Source organism: Natator depressus, chromosome 13 (assembly GCF_965152275.1).
Source record: "Natator depressus isolate rNatDep1 chromosome 13, rNatDep2.hap1, whole genome shotgun sequence".
Lineage (NCBI taxonomy): Eukaryota > Metazoa > Chordata > Testudines > Cheloniidae > Natator > Natator depressus.
This window is the reverse complement of record NC_134246.1, coordinates 34,211,062-34,228,318: the sequence shown is the minus strand read 5'-3', so window position 1 is coordinate 34,228,318 and position 17,257 is coordinate 34,211,062. Positions and strand designations below refer to the sequence as shown.

Below are 17,257 nucleotides of genomic sequence, written 5' to 3'. Positions count from 1 at the left end.
GAGAAACATAGAAAAAAAGTGAAGCAAACAATGACCAATATCATTGAATCATGTCATATATGAGGATTGCTCATGATCAGGCTGAATACACAATACAAGAACATGAAACTGATTAATATTTCTTAATGAAAGGATAGGTTATTAGATGGCCACCAGGGACAACAAGACTGGGAAGGGCTAGCTATACAGTATAGTGGCCACTAGGAACAGCAGAGGGTGAGCGGCAGGGAAGGGGAGGCTATACTGTATAATGGGCAGTTGGGGCAGCAGAGGGTGCGGGGTGGAAACACCTATACCATCTCACTAGTGTTTAGAGACGGGTGAGGAGCCGGGTGCCGTGGCCAGTGTGGAAGGGACAGAGCAGGGTTAGAGAAAGCAGCAGGGTCCCCTTCTTGCCTTCCACAGTCTGTCTGGGTCCTAAATGTGCCTCACAAATCTCACAGGGAGCCCATTCAAGCAGGAGAGGACAATTTTCTTTTTGCCACTGAGTCCGTTGAAAGAGAAGGTCCAGGGGTTAAATGTGCAGGTGGTGATTGAGAAGGATTTCGTACTCTTACGTTTGAAGCCCCCAACGGGTATGCCATCTGCATTGCAGATGGCGTTGATTTTCTTGAGGGACTCATGGATGAAGGTGTTGGTATACTTCCAGAATATGCCCCGGTCCCACATCATCATGTTGCAGTAGACTTTGTTGTTGATGGCTTGGTTCTTGGGGTTGTTCACGTGCTCTCTCTGGAATATGTCATTCAGTGGATTCCAATACTGCCCACTGGACAGGGCCAGGCAGGCGACCAGCAGGGCGAGGGTCAGCAGGAGCGCCGGGCAGGGTCCCTTCAGAGCCATAGCTGTGTCTGTCACTGGATCGACCTGCAGTGGGGGTAGATGGATGGAGACAGCGTGGGGCGGGGCTCTGCCTCCTCCATGGAACCCCACCCAATAGCTCCTCCCACTCCCATGATCCCCTCCCACCCTACTCTGTCCCCAGAGCCCCTCCACATCCCATTATTCCTGCCCCATTCTGTGCCAGGTTTTGCACAGACCCTGACCAAGATCCACCCTCTCATCCTCTAACCACTATTCCCAAGTCTCCTACCAGATCCATGGATAGACCCCAGTGTCCTGAGTCTCAGAGGCAGACTGATATTGCCCTGCCCCTGTGCCACGTGTAACTCACCCTCAACTTAGTCCAGCAGCCCCCCACCCCAGCCTTGTTCTGTATCCAACACTTCACACTTTTGTTTGCTGTGTAGATGCATCCTGAGTCCTGACCCACTGGCACCCATACCTGTCGTCAGAGAGATGGATCCTGGTGTCTGCTGATCTGAACCTCTCCTTGATCCTCCCTCTCATCTTGGCTCATGTTATATAGAGCTCAACCAGACATGGAGTGGGAAGAGTTGGACGAGGAAGTCTAATAAGCAATTGGATTAGTATGATTTCCTGACAGCTTGTAATTAAAAGCAGTGGCCCAGCAGGCAGGGCATGGGTGGAGAACAAACAGCATGTGTCCTGGCAGAGAGGCGGACTCCACAAAAACATCTAAAGGTGTGTCTACCTAGCAAGAAAAGGTGTAATTGTAGAGTAGGTGGACAGAGACGTGCCAGCTTTAATCGCTAGTGTGGGTAAGGCTAGTGGGCGGCACAGACTTCACTGCAGGATAGCTGCCCCAATGCCAACCCACCAGGGACCTGGGGTACCAGCTCTGGTTGCCAGCCTGTGCTAAACCTGTGCTACCTTGTTCCCACTGTTATTGTTACCCATGTTAGCTAGACTAAAACAAATGTAGGAATTCACACCTGTGCTGCAATCACACTTTTGTTTGCTGTGTAGATGCACCCTGAGTCCTGACCCACGGGCACCTTCCTAATCCAGGCCTAGCCTAGAAACTCACAGCTCTGCTGCTGCCCCCCAGTCCTGAACTGTAACTGTCTGCTAGTCCAGCTCTGGATTCTGTTGTAGTCATTCAGATGGAAAACATGCCCCCAAAGCGTCAGCAGTGTTAATGTGCCTCTGTCACTGGCCACCGTTAAACAGATTTAAACACGGTTCGGGGTTTGGTATCCAGCCTGCTCAGTCCCATGGCGAACACACCATTAAAAGTCCCTAAAGAGACAGAAAAAGAGATGAATCACAGTCAGTTCTTTACATTTCAGATGTTTTAAGTAAGGCTTTTTTTTTTAACAGCCTCCCCTTCTTCTATTTCCCTTTAGCTGGACAGTTTTAGAAGGAACCCCACCCACCACCCATCCCAAGGTCTCTGAAGTGGTAAAGGTGGTAAGAATGCCCTTCTAGGGAAAAGAAAAGAAGTTAGCTGAGATGGACTGGAGCAGCTGTTGTTATAGTTCTTGTTCATAGAAGACAACACAAGATAAACGCACACAACAGGACAGCAAAAAAGAGAACTGCAAAGAGAGAAAATGCAGCTTCTGTCTGTAGTGTTGGCTCTCCTTTGTAGCTACGCAGCTGAAAAAACACAGGCCTGGCACCACCGTCTAATCAGTCGCTCCAAGAGGGGGGAGGGATAGCTCAGTGGTTTTAGCACTGGTCTGCTAAACCCAGGGTTGTGAGTTCAATCCTTGAGGGGGCCATTTAGGGATCTGGGGCAAAAATCGGGGATTGGTCCTGCTTTGAGCAGGGGGGTTGGACTAGATGACCTCCTGAGGTTCCTTCTAACCCTGATATTCTATGATTCTATCTGACCTGGCAAACTGGTACCTGCATCGGGTTGTGTAGGGCATTGCTGTTAACTGTCTCCTAGGACACAGGCTCACAGAAGTGTTGCAAAATATCCAGTCTTGGCTGGCTAAATCAGACTCTTATTAGATAGAAAGACAAAGGAGAGGGATAGGAAAGAGAAGAACTAAGGTAGGGAATGAAAAGGACACATGATGGGGAGCAGGGAGACAAAATCTCATCTCCCAGGTGTGATTGGGACTTAGACAGAGCTAGTTGAGGTGGCCATGTCATCTGGGTCCCTCTCTTTGTTGCCTGGTCTGGTCAGAACATCTCTTGGGATTAGGATGCAGGAGGTCCAGGGGTGTCATGCTGGATTCCATGGTCCCAGGAGATGGCCAGGGTGGCAGCCATGATGGTAAAGCTCGCTGCTTCCCCTGCATTCAGTCAGAAATTGTTGCATTTTCTTCCTCTCCTCCCTCAATTTCTCTCCCAAACTGGCCTTTTTCAAGGACCTCAAAGAGAGTGATGGGTGGAACAGGCCGCCCTCATTGTTTTGGTCACCATTTAGGCCTAATTTACGACACACTAGTTTTGGTCCATTGATTTCTGGTCCCACACTTCTCGTGTTTGATCTTAACACAGGGTCTTGAATTATATTGGGAGGCCATTTTGTTTGGACTAACTTGGTCTTTCAGTCGCAATTTGCACCTTTCCCCATCTACTCTTATTGTTCTATGTGACTGGACACTTCATCAATTTTTGCTCTTTACAGCTGATCTTATAATCAGGGTAAAATTAAAGGCCCATTTACCCAGCTTCTTCCACACACAGCTCTGCTGGTGCCCCTCAATCTTGACTCGCAGCCTCCCCGGAAAGTGCCTAATGGGATCGGATGCCATGAAAATAAGAGAAACTGGGTGTCTACATTGCTTTGGTGAATTGCTGGTGTCAGTAAAGGAAGAGAGGAGATTAGCCAGCGCCACTAGATCAAATGCCCCTAGCACAAATTCAGTGTGGCCACAGCAAGACTTGAACTCACACCACCCAATTGCCAGAATGAGAGTTTGAACCACTGAGTAATGGAACCATAAACATCTGTTGTTGGCAGAATATCACAGCAAACAGGTGATGGGCTGACATACATTGCACATGCTGACATCTAAGTGATACGTTATTCTTTCTCTGCAGGATAAGAGTGATTCTCTGAAGGAAGAAGAACCCCTATTGGATGTCTGCTCTTTTTATGAGGGGCAGAAATGTTCCTGTGGAATTTTAATAACGAAAGGAGAGTGAGATGGGAAAGGACACAGTGGAAGAGACTGGCAGATGAGCAGAGTAAATTACTTCTTCTTGGGACCAAAAGTATGTCTGGAGTTTTCAAAGTGAACAGGTTGGGTTGGGTTGGAGTTATATCTTGCTCCCCCATTGGCTGTAGGAAAGGAAAAGAAGGTGGTCCGTGGAAAGGGACATTCAAAGTGATGCACTAAGGGACACAAGACCAAGACACACTACATGAAGGAACAAGGGGCATGGCCAACACTCTGACTCACACAAACAAGAGGCACAACCGCACACAACACAAACTCACGGCCAAAAGACAATATAAACAGACACACAAGGAAAAGGAGGCATGCAAAATGCACTCAAGCAAGAAGCACATATGCAAAAAACACACGCACAAGAAATACAACATGAGACACACAAGACTCCCACAAACAAGGGATTCGAAATACACAGTATATGAACAAACAGAAGGCAAAACATGAAACATGCAAGACTGACTCATACAAATACACACATGAGCCCATACATGGAAAGATCACACATACAAAGAGTTTTGGGATTTCCTTATTGTTCCTTGATTACCAGTAGAAAGGGGCTTATACTGGTAAAGCTTATTCCTTCTGTGATAAAATTATTTTCCATACCTAGAAGAAATCATTGGGATAGGCAATATTTAGGTAGACGCGATCAGGTTTATTTATTTATTTTGGCTTGTGGATCTCCTCTGTGCTAACCCCAGATGCTTTTGTTTGCTTGTAACCTTTAAGCTGAACCCCCAAGAAAGCTATTTTGGGTGCTTAATATAATTTTTGGAATTGCTCTTTTAAAATCTAGCAAAAGCCTAAGTTCCAGATGTGTTTTATTTCTTTCTGTTTTTAATAAAAGTTACCTTTTTTAAGAACAGGATTTGGATTTTTGTGTCCTAAGAGGTTTGTGTATATGCTGTTTGATTAGCTGGAGGCAACAGCTAATTTCCTTTGTTTTGTTTCTCAGCTCTTCCCCAGAGGGGGTGGTGAAAGGGCTTGAGGGTACCCCACAGGGAGGAATTTCCCAGTGCTCCTTCCTCGGTTCAAGGGGGTATTTTGCATTTGGGTTGTGGCAGCATTTACCAAGCCAAGGTCAGAGAAAAGCTGTAACCTTGGGAGTTTAATACAAGACTGGAGTGGCCAGTATTAATTTTTAGAATTCTTGTGGGCCCCCACCTTCTGCACTCGAAGTGCCAGAGTGGGGATTCAGTCCTTCAGTGGAAAGAAATCAGCTATACTTGTATAAAGTCTGGTTTTACTGTTATATCTGAATCCACAGTAATAGAAGTACTGGCGTAATAGCAAAATCAGTAGAGATACTGCTCTCTGTTTATCCATCCCCAAACACACCCATCTCTCTCTCTCTCCACCAGTCCCTCCCTGTACACCCCCACATTCCTCTTTATCTACTAACATTTGTGACCATCCCACTGTAGGAGTCTCTGAAGACTAGTAGTTATTCTTGGTCCGTGAGAAGTTGTTAGTGCCATGAGAATTCCTATTTTCGATGGCACTGCCAAGCTAGGGAAGAGGCCACCAGGTATAATTAACATATAGATTGGGAGTCAAGGGTCCATCTTTCCTTGCATTCTTAAAAGCTTCCAAACTAGCTAATGTCCTAGTTTCACTAAGGAGGTCAAGTTCCACGTCCAGCCAACAGTTCTTCTATTCAGAGGAAGTAACCAGGGGCACATCCATTTTATACTTGATTCTGGCCAACGGGGGGGAATTGATTGCGAATGTGAAGGTGGAAGGCAATGTGGGTGAAAGTGATCACGAAATGGTAGATTTCATGGTTCTCAGGTGTGGAAACAGGGTTAAAGGATTTAAATATAGGCCTCTTAGTTGTAAGAAACAGAGCAACTGTCATGCTAAGTCTTAGCCTAATATTGCAGGACCTGTAGAAGCAGGGCTCACGTCAGAAGCAGGTGGGAAGACAGCAGAGTACAGTCAGTGTGACCCAGCCTTGAGATAGTGATGTTTTGAGAACAGAAGTGAGAAAATACAGGAATGGGCAGGACATAACATAAACAAACTGCAGATATTTTTAATTCATGACACTAAAATGTATAAATCCTTATGTGATATTGCTTGTACTTTGAAGAAACTGAGGCAGAGATGCTCTCTCTCAGCTGTATTCTTCCCTTGCAATTGCTCAGATAAATCTGTCTCTGATTTTGTTGCTTCCAACCTGAGAGTGGAGTTTGTTTTCTTCTACACAGGAAAGGAAGGAGTGAGATAAGACAATGGAAACTTGGAGAACTGGTAGGTAAGTTCCCATGGGAAGAAATTCTATGAGATACAGGATTTCAGAAGAGCTGGCAGTTTCTCAAGGAAACAAACTATCCCAGTGTGGAGGAATGCTAGGAAGAATAGTAACTGGCCAATATGGCGCCATTGGGAGCTCTTTAATGACATGAAAAAAAAAGAATATTACAAATTAGTGGAAAAATGAATGAATTGCTAAGGAGGCATACAAAAGAATAGCACAAGCATGTAAGGACAAAATCTGAAAGGCTCATGTACAAAATAAGTTACATCTAACAGGGGACATAAAAGGCAATAAGAAGAGGTTCTTTAAATAATTAGGAGCTGTTAGGGGGCTTATTCCTTCACCCACTTACTTCCCTGGTCCTTCTCGCATGAACAGAGAGCAACAATACCCGAAGTCCAAAGGTGCAAACAATTCAATGTTTATTGGGGTGAACTTCCAGCAAGCATGATTCCAGTTTCCTTCCTTAGTATCCTCCTTCCCAGCTCTGACACCACAGAGCCTTACACCTGTGTCCCTGTTCCCATTCCTGCCCTTAGCCAAACATGATTCCAATTTCCTTACCCCCATTCCCTGTTCCCATCTCCCCCACCCACACACCCACCCCCATTCCCTGTTCCCATTTCCCCCACACACATTCCCACCTCCACACCCACTCACTTCCTGATTGACTGCAGACTATATAGTAAAACTTGAGTTCTGCTTTGCTATACTTTAACCAATCATTTTACTGAAATTTAACTAACCAATCCTAACATATTGTAACATGATTATGTAACCAATTATATCCCACCACCTTAATTAGTTTACACCCAGCAAAATTAATTATACAGCAGACAGAAACAATCACAGAACCAGACAGAGATTATACAGACAAACAATAGCAAAGTGGGAACTATAATGACAAAACAATACAGAAGTGAGGATTTCACATCCCAGCTATTGATAAGTGAGTTCTTGCCAGACTGGATGCTATCAAACTAAGTTTCCTTTTACATTTTCTAGGCACTTCCCTTTCTCTGGAGGTGATAGGCACTATCAGGACAGGATTGTATTCCTAACAGCCCAATAGCACCTTCTTTCAATGTGACGGGTTTGAAATGGGAGGATGTGACCTGTCGCTTCCCAGCTTATGGCTACCTCTGCTGCTTAGCCAAAGGCCTTAGCCTAAGCACAGGGCCTCAAACTGTCACAGTAAGACAAGGGCATTACACTGGCAGACAGTGATTTTGATTCTTTCTTTTACACCTCTAGAACTAGTCAAGTGATAAGAATACACCTAAATTCTTAAAGTATAGGCCTTTGCAGACAGGCCTGAATATCTATATCCTAACAGGAGCAAGCAAAAAATGAAGGAAATTGTAGGTCTTCTACTTAGCAGGGAAGGGGAGCTAATGTCTGATGACATCAAAAAGGCAAAGATGTTTAATCAGTCTTCCTTAGAATGGTTAATGATGACCAGATACTCAACTTAATTAATATTTACAAGAAGTAGAAAGGAACACAAGCCCAAATGAGGAAAAAAACAGGTTAAACAATATTTAGGTAAGTTACAGGTATTATATTTGGCAGGGCCTGATTAAATTAATCCTAGAGTACTTAAGGAACTATCTGAAGCTATCTCAGAACTGTTAGCAAGGATCTGCAATAACTCACGGAGGATGGGTGAGGTCCCAGAACATTGGACAATGGAAAATGTAGTAACTATTGTTTTAAAAAAGGGAACAAAGAGGACCCAGGGAATTATAGACCAGTCAGCCTAACTTTGATACCTGGAAAGATACTGGAATAAATTATTAAACAATCAATTTGTAAGCACCTAGAGGATAATAGAGTTAAAAGGAATAGCCAGTATGGATTGGTCAAGAACAAATCATGCCAAACCAACCTAATTTCCTTCTTTGACCAGGGCTACTGCCCTAGGGGAAGCAGTAGACGTGATAGATCTTGATATTAGTAAGGATTTTGTCACAGTCCCACATGACTGTCTCATAAGCAAACTAGGGAAATAGGGTATAAATTAAATTAATATAAGGTGGGTGCAAAACTCGTTGAAAGACTGTACTCAAAGAGTAGTTATCAATGGTTCACTGTCACACTGGGAGGGCATATCTAGTGAGACCTTCAGGGGTCAGTCCTGGGTCTGCTACTACTCAATATTTTTATTAATGACCTGGGTAATGGAGTGGATAGTATGCTTATAACATTTGCAGATTACACTAAACTGGGAGGGGCTGAAGTGCTTATAATTCAAAACAACCTTGACAAATTGGAGAATTGGCCTGAAATCAACGAGATGAAAGTCAATAAAGACAAGTGCAGTGTACTTCATTTAGAAAGGGAAAATCAACTCCAAAATTAGAAAATGGGGAATAACTGGCTAGTTGCCAGTACGATTGCTGAAAAGGTTTGGGGAACTATAGTAGATCACAAATGGAATATGAGTCAACAATGTGATACAATTGCTGACAAGGCAAATATCATTCCGGGGTGTGTTAACAGGCGTGTTATACATAAGACGCTGGAGGGAATTGACCCACTCTACTTGGCACTGGGGAGGGCTCAGTTACAGCACTGTGTCCAATTCTGAATGCTGCACCTTAGGAAAGATGCAGATAAATTGGAGAGAATCCAGAGGAGAACAACAAAAATGTCAAAAGGGTTAGAAAAACTGACCTATGAGGACAAGTTAAAAAAAGTGGACCTATTTAATCTTAAGAGGAAAAGACTGGAGGGTGGGGTGGAGCTTACTTGCCTAATGTATGCCCTATTTGTCTTGCTTCAATATACAGCCATTGGATTGAGTTATATCTTTGTTTGCTAGATTGAAGAGCCCTTTACCAAATATTTGTTCCCCATGTATGCACTTATCAATTGGATTCAAGTCACCAGTTAACCTTCTCTTTCTTAAGCTAAATTAATCGCGTTCCTTCAGTCGATCACTATAAGGCATGTTTTCTATCCTGTAATCATTCTTGTGACTCTTCTATGAACCATCTCCAATGTATCTACATATTTCTTGAATTGGCCATTAGAGGTGGACATAGTATTCCACCAGCCATTGCACTAGTGCCAAACACAGAAGTAAAATAACCTCTTCACTCCTACTCACATTAGACCTGTTGACCACAGTGTTGCACGGGGAGCTCATGTTTAGCTGATTATCCACTACAACCCCCATGCCTCAGCATATCATTGTTCTACCAAAGCAGAGTCACTGAATATTAATGACTTCTGGTTGTCCTTCTTCCTGACAGATTTTGAGAGATACATGACCAGTTCTTGCTACCAAATGGCTGATTCAACACATGGTGAAGGTTGCAGTTGGACACAGAGTTCATACAATCACTCAGAATTCATAAGGTTCACATAGATTCCACAAGCTGTCACCTGGGCAATTATGGAATAACTTTCCCCAGCGGGAAGTTGCTGTCAGTTAAAATTGTCTTATGCATTCAAACAAGGTAGGGGCTGCTTGTTAGATTAAAATATTCCAAGGCTACAGGGCACCCTGATGATGCTGTTTTCTGATCTCTTGCATAAGAAAGACCAGAGAACCTCCCCCAGGGATTCTGCATCAAGCCCAAGAGCTTCTGCCTGAACTTGAGCATAACTTTTAGAAAGACACTAAAATGATAGAGGAACCTCTAGCTCCTTTGGTAAATTGTACCAATGGCTAATTTTCTTTCCTGTTAAAAATGTGTGCCTTCTCTGTACATTGAATTTATCCAGCTGGAATTTATCCAGCTCCCAACCACTGGATCTCAGTCTGCCTTTGCAAGACTAAAGTATCCCTTACTCTCAATAACCACCTGTCCATACAGGTATTAGTAGACTGTGATAACTCACCTCTCAGCTTTCTCTTTTTTATGCCAAGAGAAGAGAACAAGCTGCTGCTTAAACATCTAGCTATAATGTGTAAAATGATATCTAGGAGTAATTGCAATGTGGGGTGGGGGGAACAAATGCCAGAGGTCTCAGGCTGCCACTAGCAAAATGTCCTTGGAGTGTCTCAAAAGTGTGGGGACAATTTTCCAAAAAAGTATTACGCTCTGTTCAGGATAATTCTATATTCATCTCATTCTGGTGAAGATAAATAAATTTGGTCACCAAACTAATACCAAAAAACCCAACAAACCGCAGTTTGATGCAGATCTAGGTTGTGAAGAGAGCTGTTGGCTAGTTTGCTTGGTTTTTTTTCCGTACAAAAAATGTTGATTTTGCAGCAAAGAATAAAAAAAAAATGCATTTCACAAAAAAACATACACAGACACAAAATCACTAGTCATGAAATGAGCATGAAGTGGGCGGGCAGACCTGCTTTTTTGCACACAGAGCTTTGCCGATTCCCATCAGGGTTGACCCACAGCCTCCTACTACTCAACACCTTCTCTCTCCCAGCTCTGCTCGTGCCCCTCAATCCCCGGCCTACAGCACTGTACCCTCCCCTCCCCAAGCGGTGCTGAACTTTAATGATGGACCATGCTGCCTCTGGAGCCAGTTTAACAGGTTCAGGTGTGACACTGGGGTCCATTGTGCAAGAGCAACTGTATCTGGGGCATCCGGAACAGCCCATTGTGTACCCATGGTGCTGAATAGGGTACTGCACACTGGCTGGATGGTTGCTCTTTTCACCTTGTGCTCCCTTGAGGTCTTCTCAAGCTGAATAGCGCTGACCCAGAGGTCATTGACTGGCTCAAGAAGAAAGAATTTGTAAGCAATGAAAATTAGGGGAAACTGAGCATCTAAATCTCTTTTGTGATTTGAAGGTTGCAGACAGCACACACGCTACAGTACAGTGCAGTTTACAACCAATAAATTAATCCAGTATAAAAGCTGGACATCAGAGACAAATACAGGGTAGGTAATAGGTAAAAAAATAGCTGAGGGTCTAAAGCTGAAGTGCAAGAAACCTACAGGCTTGGGCCTGCTGGATATTTAGCTTAGCCAAATTAGGCTTTAGGATAAATTGGCTATATTACAAAGATAAGTTAGTGACTAATACATTTTCTGAGCTTGTGTCTACATTTGTATGCTGAAGTTTTGAAAAATAACTGCTGAGTTTGGATAATGTGCCTAGGAGAGATCAGTAGACACCACAAGATGGCCACTGGTAACCAAAATGTTAGAGACTTCCTTAAGGAAGCAAATGTTACTATGGTGATAAGATTATGTAAATGTTAATAAGTTGAAAGAAGAACTATCTGAGTGGCCTATCAGGTGAAGAGTCCCCCAGTAATATCAGGGCCACAACTCCTAAAGATGGACAGGAGGGGTTTAAACCTCATGCATATTAATGAGCTTTGGTGGGTGTACGTACATGTAAGAGGCAGATGGATGGAGGTCGTCGATTCCTGAAAGTCATCTTTTGCTGACTCTCAACTGGCACCAGCTGGATCTGTGAGTATGAAAGAAGTGGAAATACTAGTGTTGGACATTTTTGTTTTCTAACCATTGCGATCTCTGTGACAGTTATATAAATTGGGGTTTTTATGTGATAAGACTTTTAATAAAGCTACATCTGATTAAATGTGCTCATTGTTTCTCGCATGCTCCTCAAGTCTCCAATAGTAATGCTAGCCCACGTGGTGGTGTTCACCCTAATCTTTTAAATCCTGGTGTAGCCATGGAGACTGGACTTTTGTCTAATGCTAGAGTTTAAAAGGGGTTATCAGTATTGTTCAATACCATAACCAATAACGGCTACAACAGGAAGAAAGGAGCTTAGCCAACTTCCAGGAGATCTAACTCCACCAGCACAAATTAAAAATGGCACCAAAATGACTTGAACTCGCAACCCCCTAATTACCAAAACTACTTAACTACTACTTTAACCACTGAATTAGCAATAACAAAGGCTGATGTAATGACATATATGCCAAAACCTGGCATCTAAGTGTAACCCTTCTGCCTGTCAGAGCTGGCAGCGGGTTCAGTATCTAGGGGTTCCATTCCAATAACACAATGCAAAACCGGCTCCAGCCTCCACCCAGTGACCTGGGACAAATATATTCTACCCCCGCTGGGCGCCTCCGAGAGGCAATACTTCCCCTCTCGCAAGCACATAGTCAGAGTGTAGCAAAAAGCCTTTTAATAACAGAGAGAAACAATGTGGCATTATGTTGGGGAAACACCACCCATAGGATTCATAATACAACCCATGAGCAAAACCCACCCCAAGCAAATTGGGGCATGTCCTTTCCCTTTGGTTCTTGAGTCCAGCAACCCAAAAATCACCCAAAGTCCAAAAGTTCAAAGACCCAAAAGTCTCTGTCCTTGGTTAGGGCAGCCCCAGACTTCAAAAGTTTATCTGCAGAGTTTTACCTCCCAACCTGGGTGGAGAGGGGGGTTAAGGGGCACCTTGCATGGTCCAACGCTGATGGCCCCACCTCTCCATGGGGCTCTGCTCCGCCAGCCATCTCGCAAACTGCTCTGCTCCACAAGCCGCTCCGCTCACCATCCCACAAACTGCTCTGCCATATAGCTTCAGGCTCCCCCACTACTTAACACATCACTCAGTGATTTCAGCTTGTAGTAGGGGAGCCTCAGTGCTGGTGCACTATTAGCCCAAAGTGAATTCAGCTCAGCAGCCTGTAACTAGACTCCTAATTGAATAAAAATTAGCTCTGATATTCCACAGTAGAGAAAGGAGGAAGTGCAATTAACATGTAAGGCCCTCACCAGGGGGGCCTATACCACCAAGTATTAATACCTATTTCCAGCCTCTCTCAATTCACAGAGTTTTGGCACCCATGTCCCTTGCCTAGCAAGTGCTACTTAGTTGATGGTGAGTCCCTCCACCATAACAAAAGGCCAAGTACAGTTCCACTGTCCTTGATTCCCATAATCAGGGTAATAACAATTTATTCTTCCTGCCCCAATAACAGAGACATTGGGGATCCCACAGCAGCCAAAGTGACCATTTGAGCAGCTATGCCCTCATTCTAGGCGGGGTGGGTGTGCCTGTGCAAATGAGATCAGCCCCTGAAGTTCTTTTCCACAACTTGCCACACCTCACCACCAGATGTCAGGGTGGAGCTCATCCTGACTCTGCTTACATAAGTGATACCTTATTCTTTTCCTTCAGGATAAGAGTAATTATCTGAAGGAAGAAGAACTACCATTGGATGCCATTGGGTGTCTACCCTATTTTTGATGAACGGAAATGTGCCCCTGTAATTTTAAAAATGAAGGAGAGAGAGATGGGGAAGGACAAACTGAGAGAGAGAGAGAGAGAGAAGACTTGAGATTTCATAGGGAACAGGTTGGGTTGGAAGTTGGGTTGAAGTTTTGGCTTGCTCTCCTGTGTACTTAACCTCCTGCAGGGTAATTCACAGTCTTCACAAACCAGAAGTTTTTTTTCCCCTAAAAGTAAATGTGGGGGGGGGGGGAGGGGTGTTCTACCCAGTTGCCTGGAGACAAAAGTGGCAGGGGTTTTTTTTTTAGGATTTTGATTTTTTTTTCCACAGGTTTGAAAGGAATTTTTTTTCCTTTGGGCTGCTGGTAAGCAGGTTTCCAAGTAGTTGGAGGTTTTTTGCTTTGATTTGGGGCCAGAGCAGAGACAAAGGCTGACAATCACTATCAGAGAAGAGGTATCCTATTCCAGCACAGCAAAATTTTACAGCCAAGTTTTGTTTGTTTATTTCTAAACCTCAGGTGTAAAGTTAGTTAAAAACAGAGAGGTTAGGATGACAGAATCCATGGCTCAAAAAGAGCTAGAATTAGCCAGATTTCAGGCTGAGGAAAAACAAAAGGAACATGAAAGACAGATAGAACTCATGCGGCTGGAGAAGGAGTTACAGGAGGCTGCCCACAGGAGAGAAATGGAGGCAAGGGCCAAAGAACTGGAGGAGAAGGAAAAAGAGAGGAAGCATGTGAAGGAGATGGAGAAGATAAAGGCTCAGCAGAATATACCAACAAACCCTAGCAATCCTTCTCCAGGTACCAATTCCCATCCCAGAACGTTCCCCACCTACAAGGTAGGCAATGATACAGAGGCCTTCTTAGAAAACTTCGAAAGGGCCTGCCTTGGGTACAACATCTCTACCGACCAATACATGGTAGAGCTGAGGCCGCAGCTCAGTGGACCCTTAGCTGAGGTGGCAGCTGAAATGCCTAAAGAACACATGAACAAGTATGAACTGTTTAAATCCAAGGCGAGAGTCAGAATGGGGCTAACCCCCGAGCATTCTCGTTGGCGGTTCAGAGCCCTAAGGTGGAAACCAGACGTGTAATTTACCCGACATGCCTACCACATTGTGAAACATTGGGATGCCTGGATATCAGGAGCAGGTGTTGAATCTCCAGTAAATTTGCCCTTCCTAATGCAAATGGAGCAGTTCTTAGAGGGTGTTCCTGAGGAAATAGAAAGATACATCCTTGATGGGAAGCCCAAAACTGTAATCGAGGCAGGAGAGATTGGAGCCAGATGGGTGGAGGTGGCAGAGAAGAAGAAAACTGGTGGCAGTTGGAGCGGAGACCAGAAGGGACAACCCCAGACCACACCCTATTACCGGGGGCCTCCCAAAGCCCCACCTACCTCCCAAAGAACCCTCCAGATACCTTATCGTCCCACCACCCCGCTCTCCAGCAACTTACCTCGCCCCAGTGACCCCTCAGCTGGACGATGTTTTAAATGTAATGAGCTGGGGCACGTAAAGGCCAACTGCCCCAAGAACCCCAATAGATTACAGTTCATTGCACCGGAATCACACCAAAGATCCGCAGGCCCAGATACCTCCCAAATACCCTTGGAGCGGAGGGAAACTGTGAGTGTAGGCAGGAAGAAGGTCACCGCGTGGAGGGACACCGGAGCACAAGTGTCAGCTATCCATGCTTCCTTAGTGGACCCCAATTTAATCAGTCCAGAGATGCCAGTGACGATTCAACCCTTCAAGTCCATCTCTTTCGATTTGCCTACAGCCAAGTTGCCTGTCCAGTACCAGGGCTGGTCAGGAATGTGGACTTTTGCAGTCTATGATGATTATCCCATCCCCATGCTGTTGGGGAAAGACTTGGCCAATCATGAGAAGCGGGCCAAGCGGGTGGGAATGGTCACCCGCAGCCAGGCTAAACAAGCCGTGAGGCCTAGCTCTGTTCCGGAAATTTCTATCAGGACCTGGGCAGAGGTGATAGACCCGGACCCCAGGCCAATGTCTGCAACAGCAGTAGTGGATCCAGTCCCAGAGACCCAGACGGAACCAGTCCCAGAACTGGAACCAGTGGAACAACCAGCACCAGACCCATTGCCAGCACTGAATCCAGTACTTGCAACCTCAGCACCAGAGGGCCCCACCGAACCTGAACTGGCAGCAGCCCATAACCCTACACAAGAGGTTCAGCCGGAGCCTGAACCCCAACATAGTGTCCCAGCGGAGAGCGGTTCACAGTCAACGGAAACAGTCCCATCCCCTACATCGCTTCCAGAGGGACCAAGCCTAGGTCCACAATCCAATGAGGAACTGATGTCTCCAGCATCAAGGGAACAGTTCCAGACCGAACAGGAAGCAGATGAAAGCCTCCAGAGAGCTTGGATGGCGGCATGGAGCAACCCACCGCCTCTCAGCTCTTCTAATCGATCCAGGTTTGTTGTAGAAAGAGGACTTTTATACAAGGAAACTCTTTCTGGTGGACACCAGGAAGACTGGCATCCTCAGAGACAGTTGGTAGTTCCAACAAAATACCGGGCCAAGCTCTTGAGCTTAGCCCACGATCATCCTAGTGGCCATGCTGGGGTGAACAGGACCAAAGACCGTTTGGGGAGGTCATTCCACTGGGAGGGAATGGGCAAGGATGTTTCTACCTATGTCCGGTCTTGTGAAGTATGCCAAAGAGTGGGAAAACCCCAAGACCAGGTCAAAGCCCCTCTCCAGCCACTCCCCATCAATGAAGTTCCATTTCAGCAAGTAGCTGTGGATATTCTGGGTCCTTTTCCAAAAAAGACACCCAGAGAAAAGCAGTACATACTGACTTTCATGGATTTTGCCACCCGATGGCCGGAAGCACTAGCTCTAAGCAACACCAGGGCTAAAAGTGTGTGCCAGGCACTAGCAGACATTTTTGCCAGGATAGTTTGGCCCTCCAACATCCTCACAGATGCAGGGACTAATTTCCTGGCAGGAACTATGGAAAACCTCTGGGAAGCTCATGGGGTAAATCACTTGGTTGCCACTCCTTACCACCATCAAACAAATGGCCTTGTGGGAGAAGTTTAATGGAACTTTGGGGGCCATGATACGTAAATTCATAAACGAGCACTCCAATGATTGGGACCTAGTGTTGCAGCAGTTGCTCTTTGCCTACAGAGCTGTACCACATCCCAGTTTAGGGTTTTCCCCATTTGAACTTGTATATGGCCGTGAGGTTAAGGGGCCATTACAGTTGGTGAAGCGGCAATGGGAGGGATTTACACCTTCTCCAGGAACTAACATTCTGGACTTTGTAACCAACCTACAAAACACCCTCCGAACCTCTTTAGCCCTTGCTAAAGAAAACTTACAGGATGCACAAAAAGAGCAAAAAGCCTGGTATGATAAACATGCCAGAGAGCGTTCCTTCAAAGTAGGGGACCAGGTCGTGGTCTTAAAGGCGCTCCAGGCCCATAAAATGGAAGCATCGTGGGAAGGGCCGTTCATGGTCCAGGAGCGCCTGGGAGCTGCTAATTATCTCATAGCATTCCCCACCTCCAACCGAAAGCCTAAGGTGTACCATATTAATTCTCTAAAGCCCTTTTATTCCAGAGAATTCAAGGTTTGTCAGTTTACAGCCCAGGGAGGAGACGACGCTGAGTGGCCTGAAGGTGTCTACTACGAAGGGAAAAGTGCTGGTGGTGTGGAAGAGGTGAACCTCTCCCTGACCCTTGGGAGTATGCAGCGACAGCAGATCAAGGAGCTGTGCACTAGCTATGCGCCAACGTTCTCAGCCACCCCAGGACTGACTGAATGGGCATACCACTCCATTGACACAGGTAATGCTCACCCAATTAAAGTCCAACCTTACC

The 17,257-nt window shown here is 45.3% G+C and overlaps 1 protein-coding gene across 1 annotated transcript; it reads right to left on the bottom strand.

Annotated features, from left to right (window-relative positions):
- Nucleotides 1-218: 218 nt before the first annotated feature.
- On the bottom strand, nucleotides 219-843 carry LOC141997586 (ribonuclease-like). Its single transcript, XM_074969975.1, has one exon. It carries the CDS (start codon nucleotides 841-843, stop codon nucleotides 418-420), a length of 426 nt encoding a protein of 141 aa, XP_074826076.1. The 3' UTR covers nucleotides 219-417.
- Nucleotides 844-17,257: the final 16,414 nt, after the last annotated feature.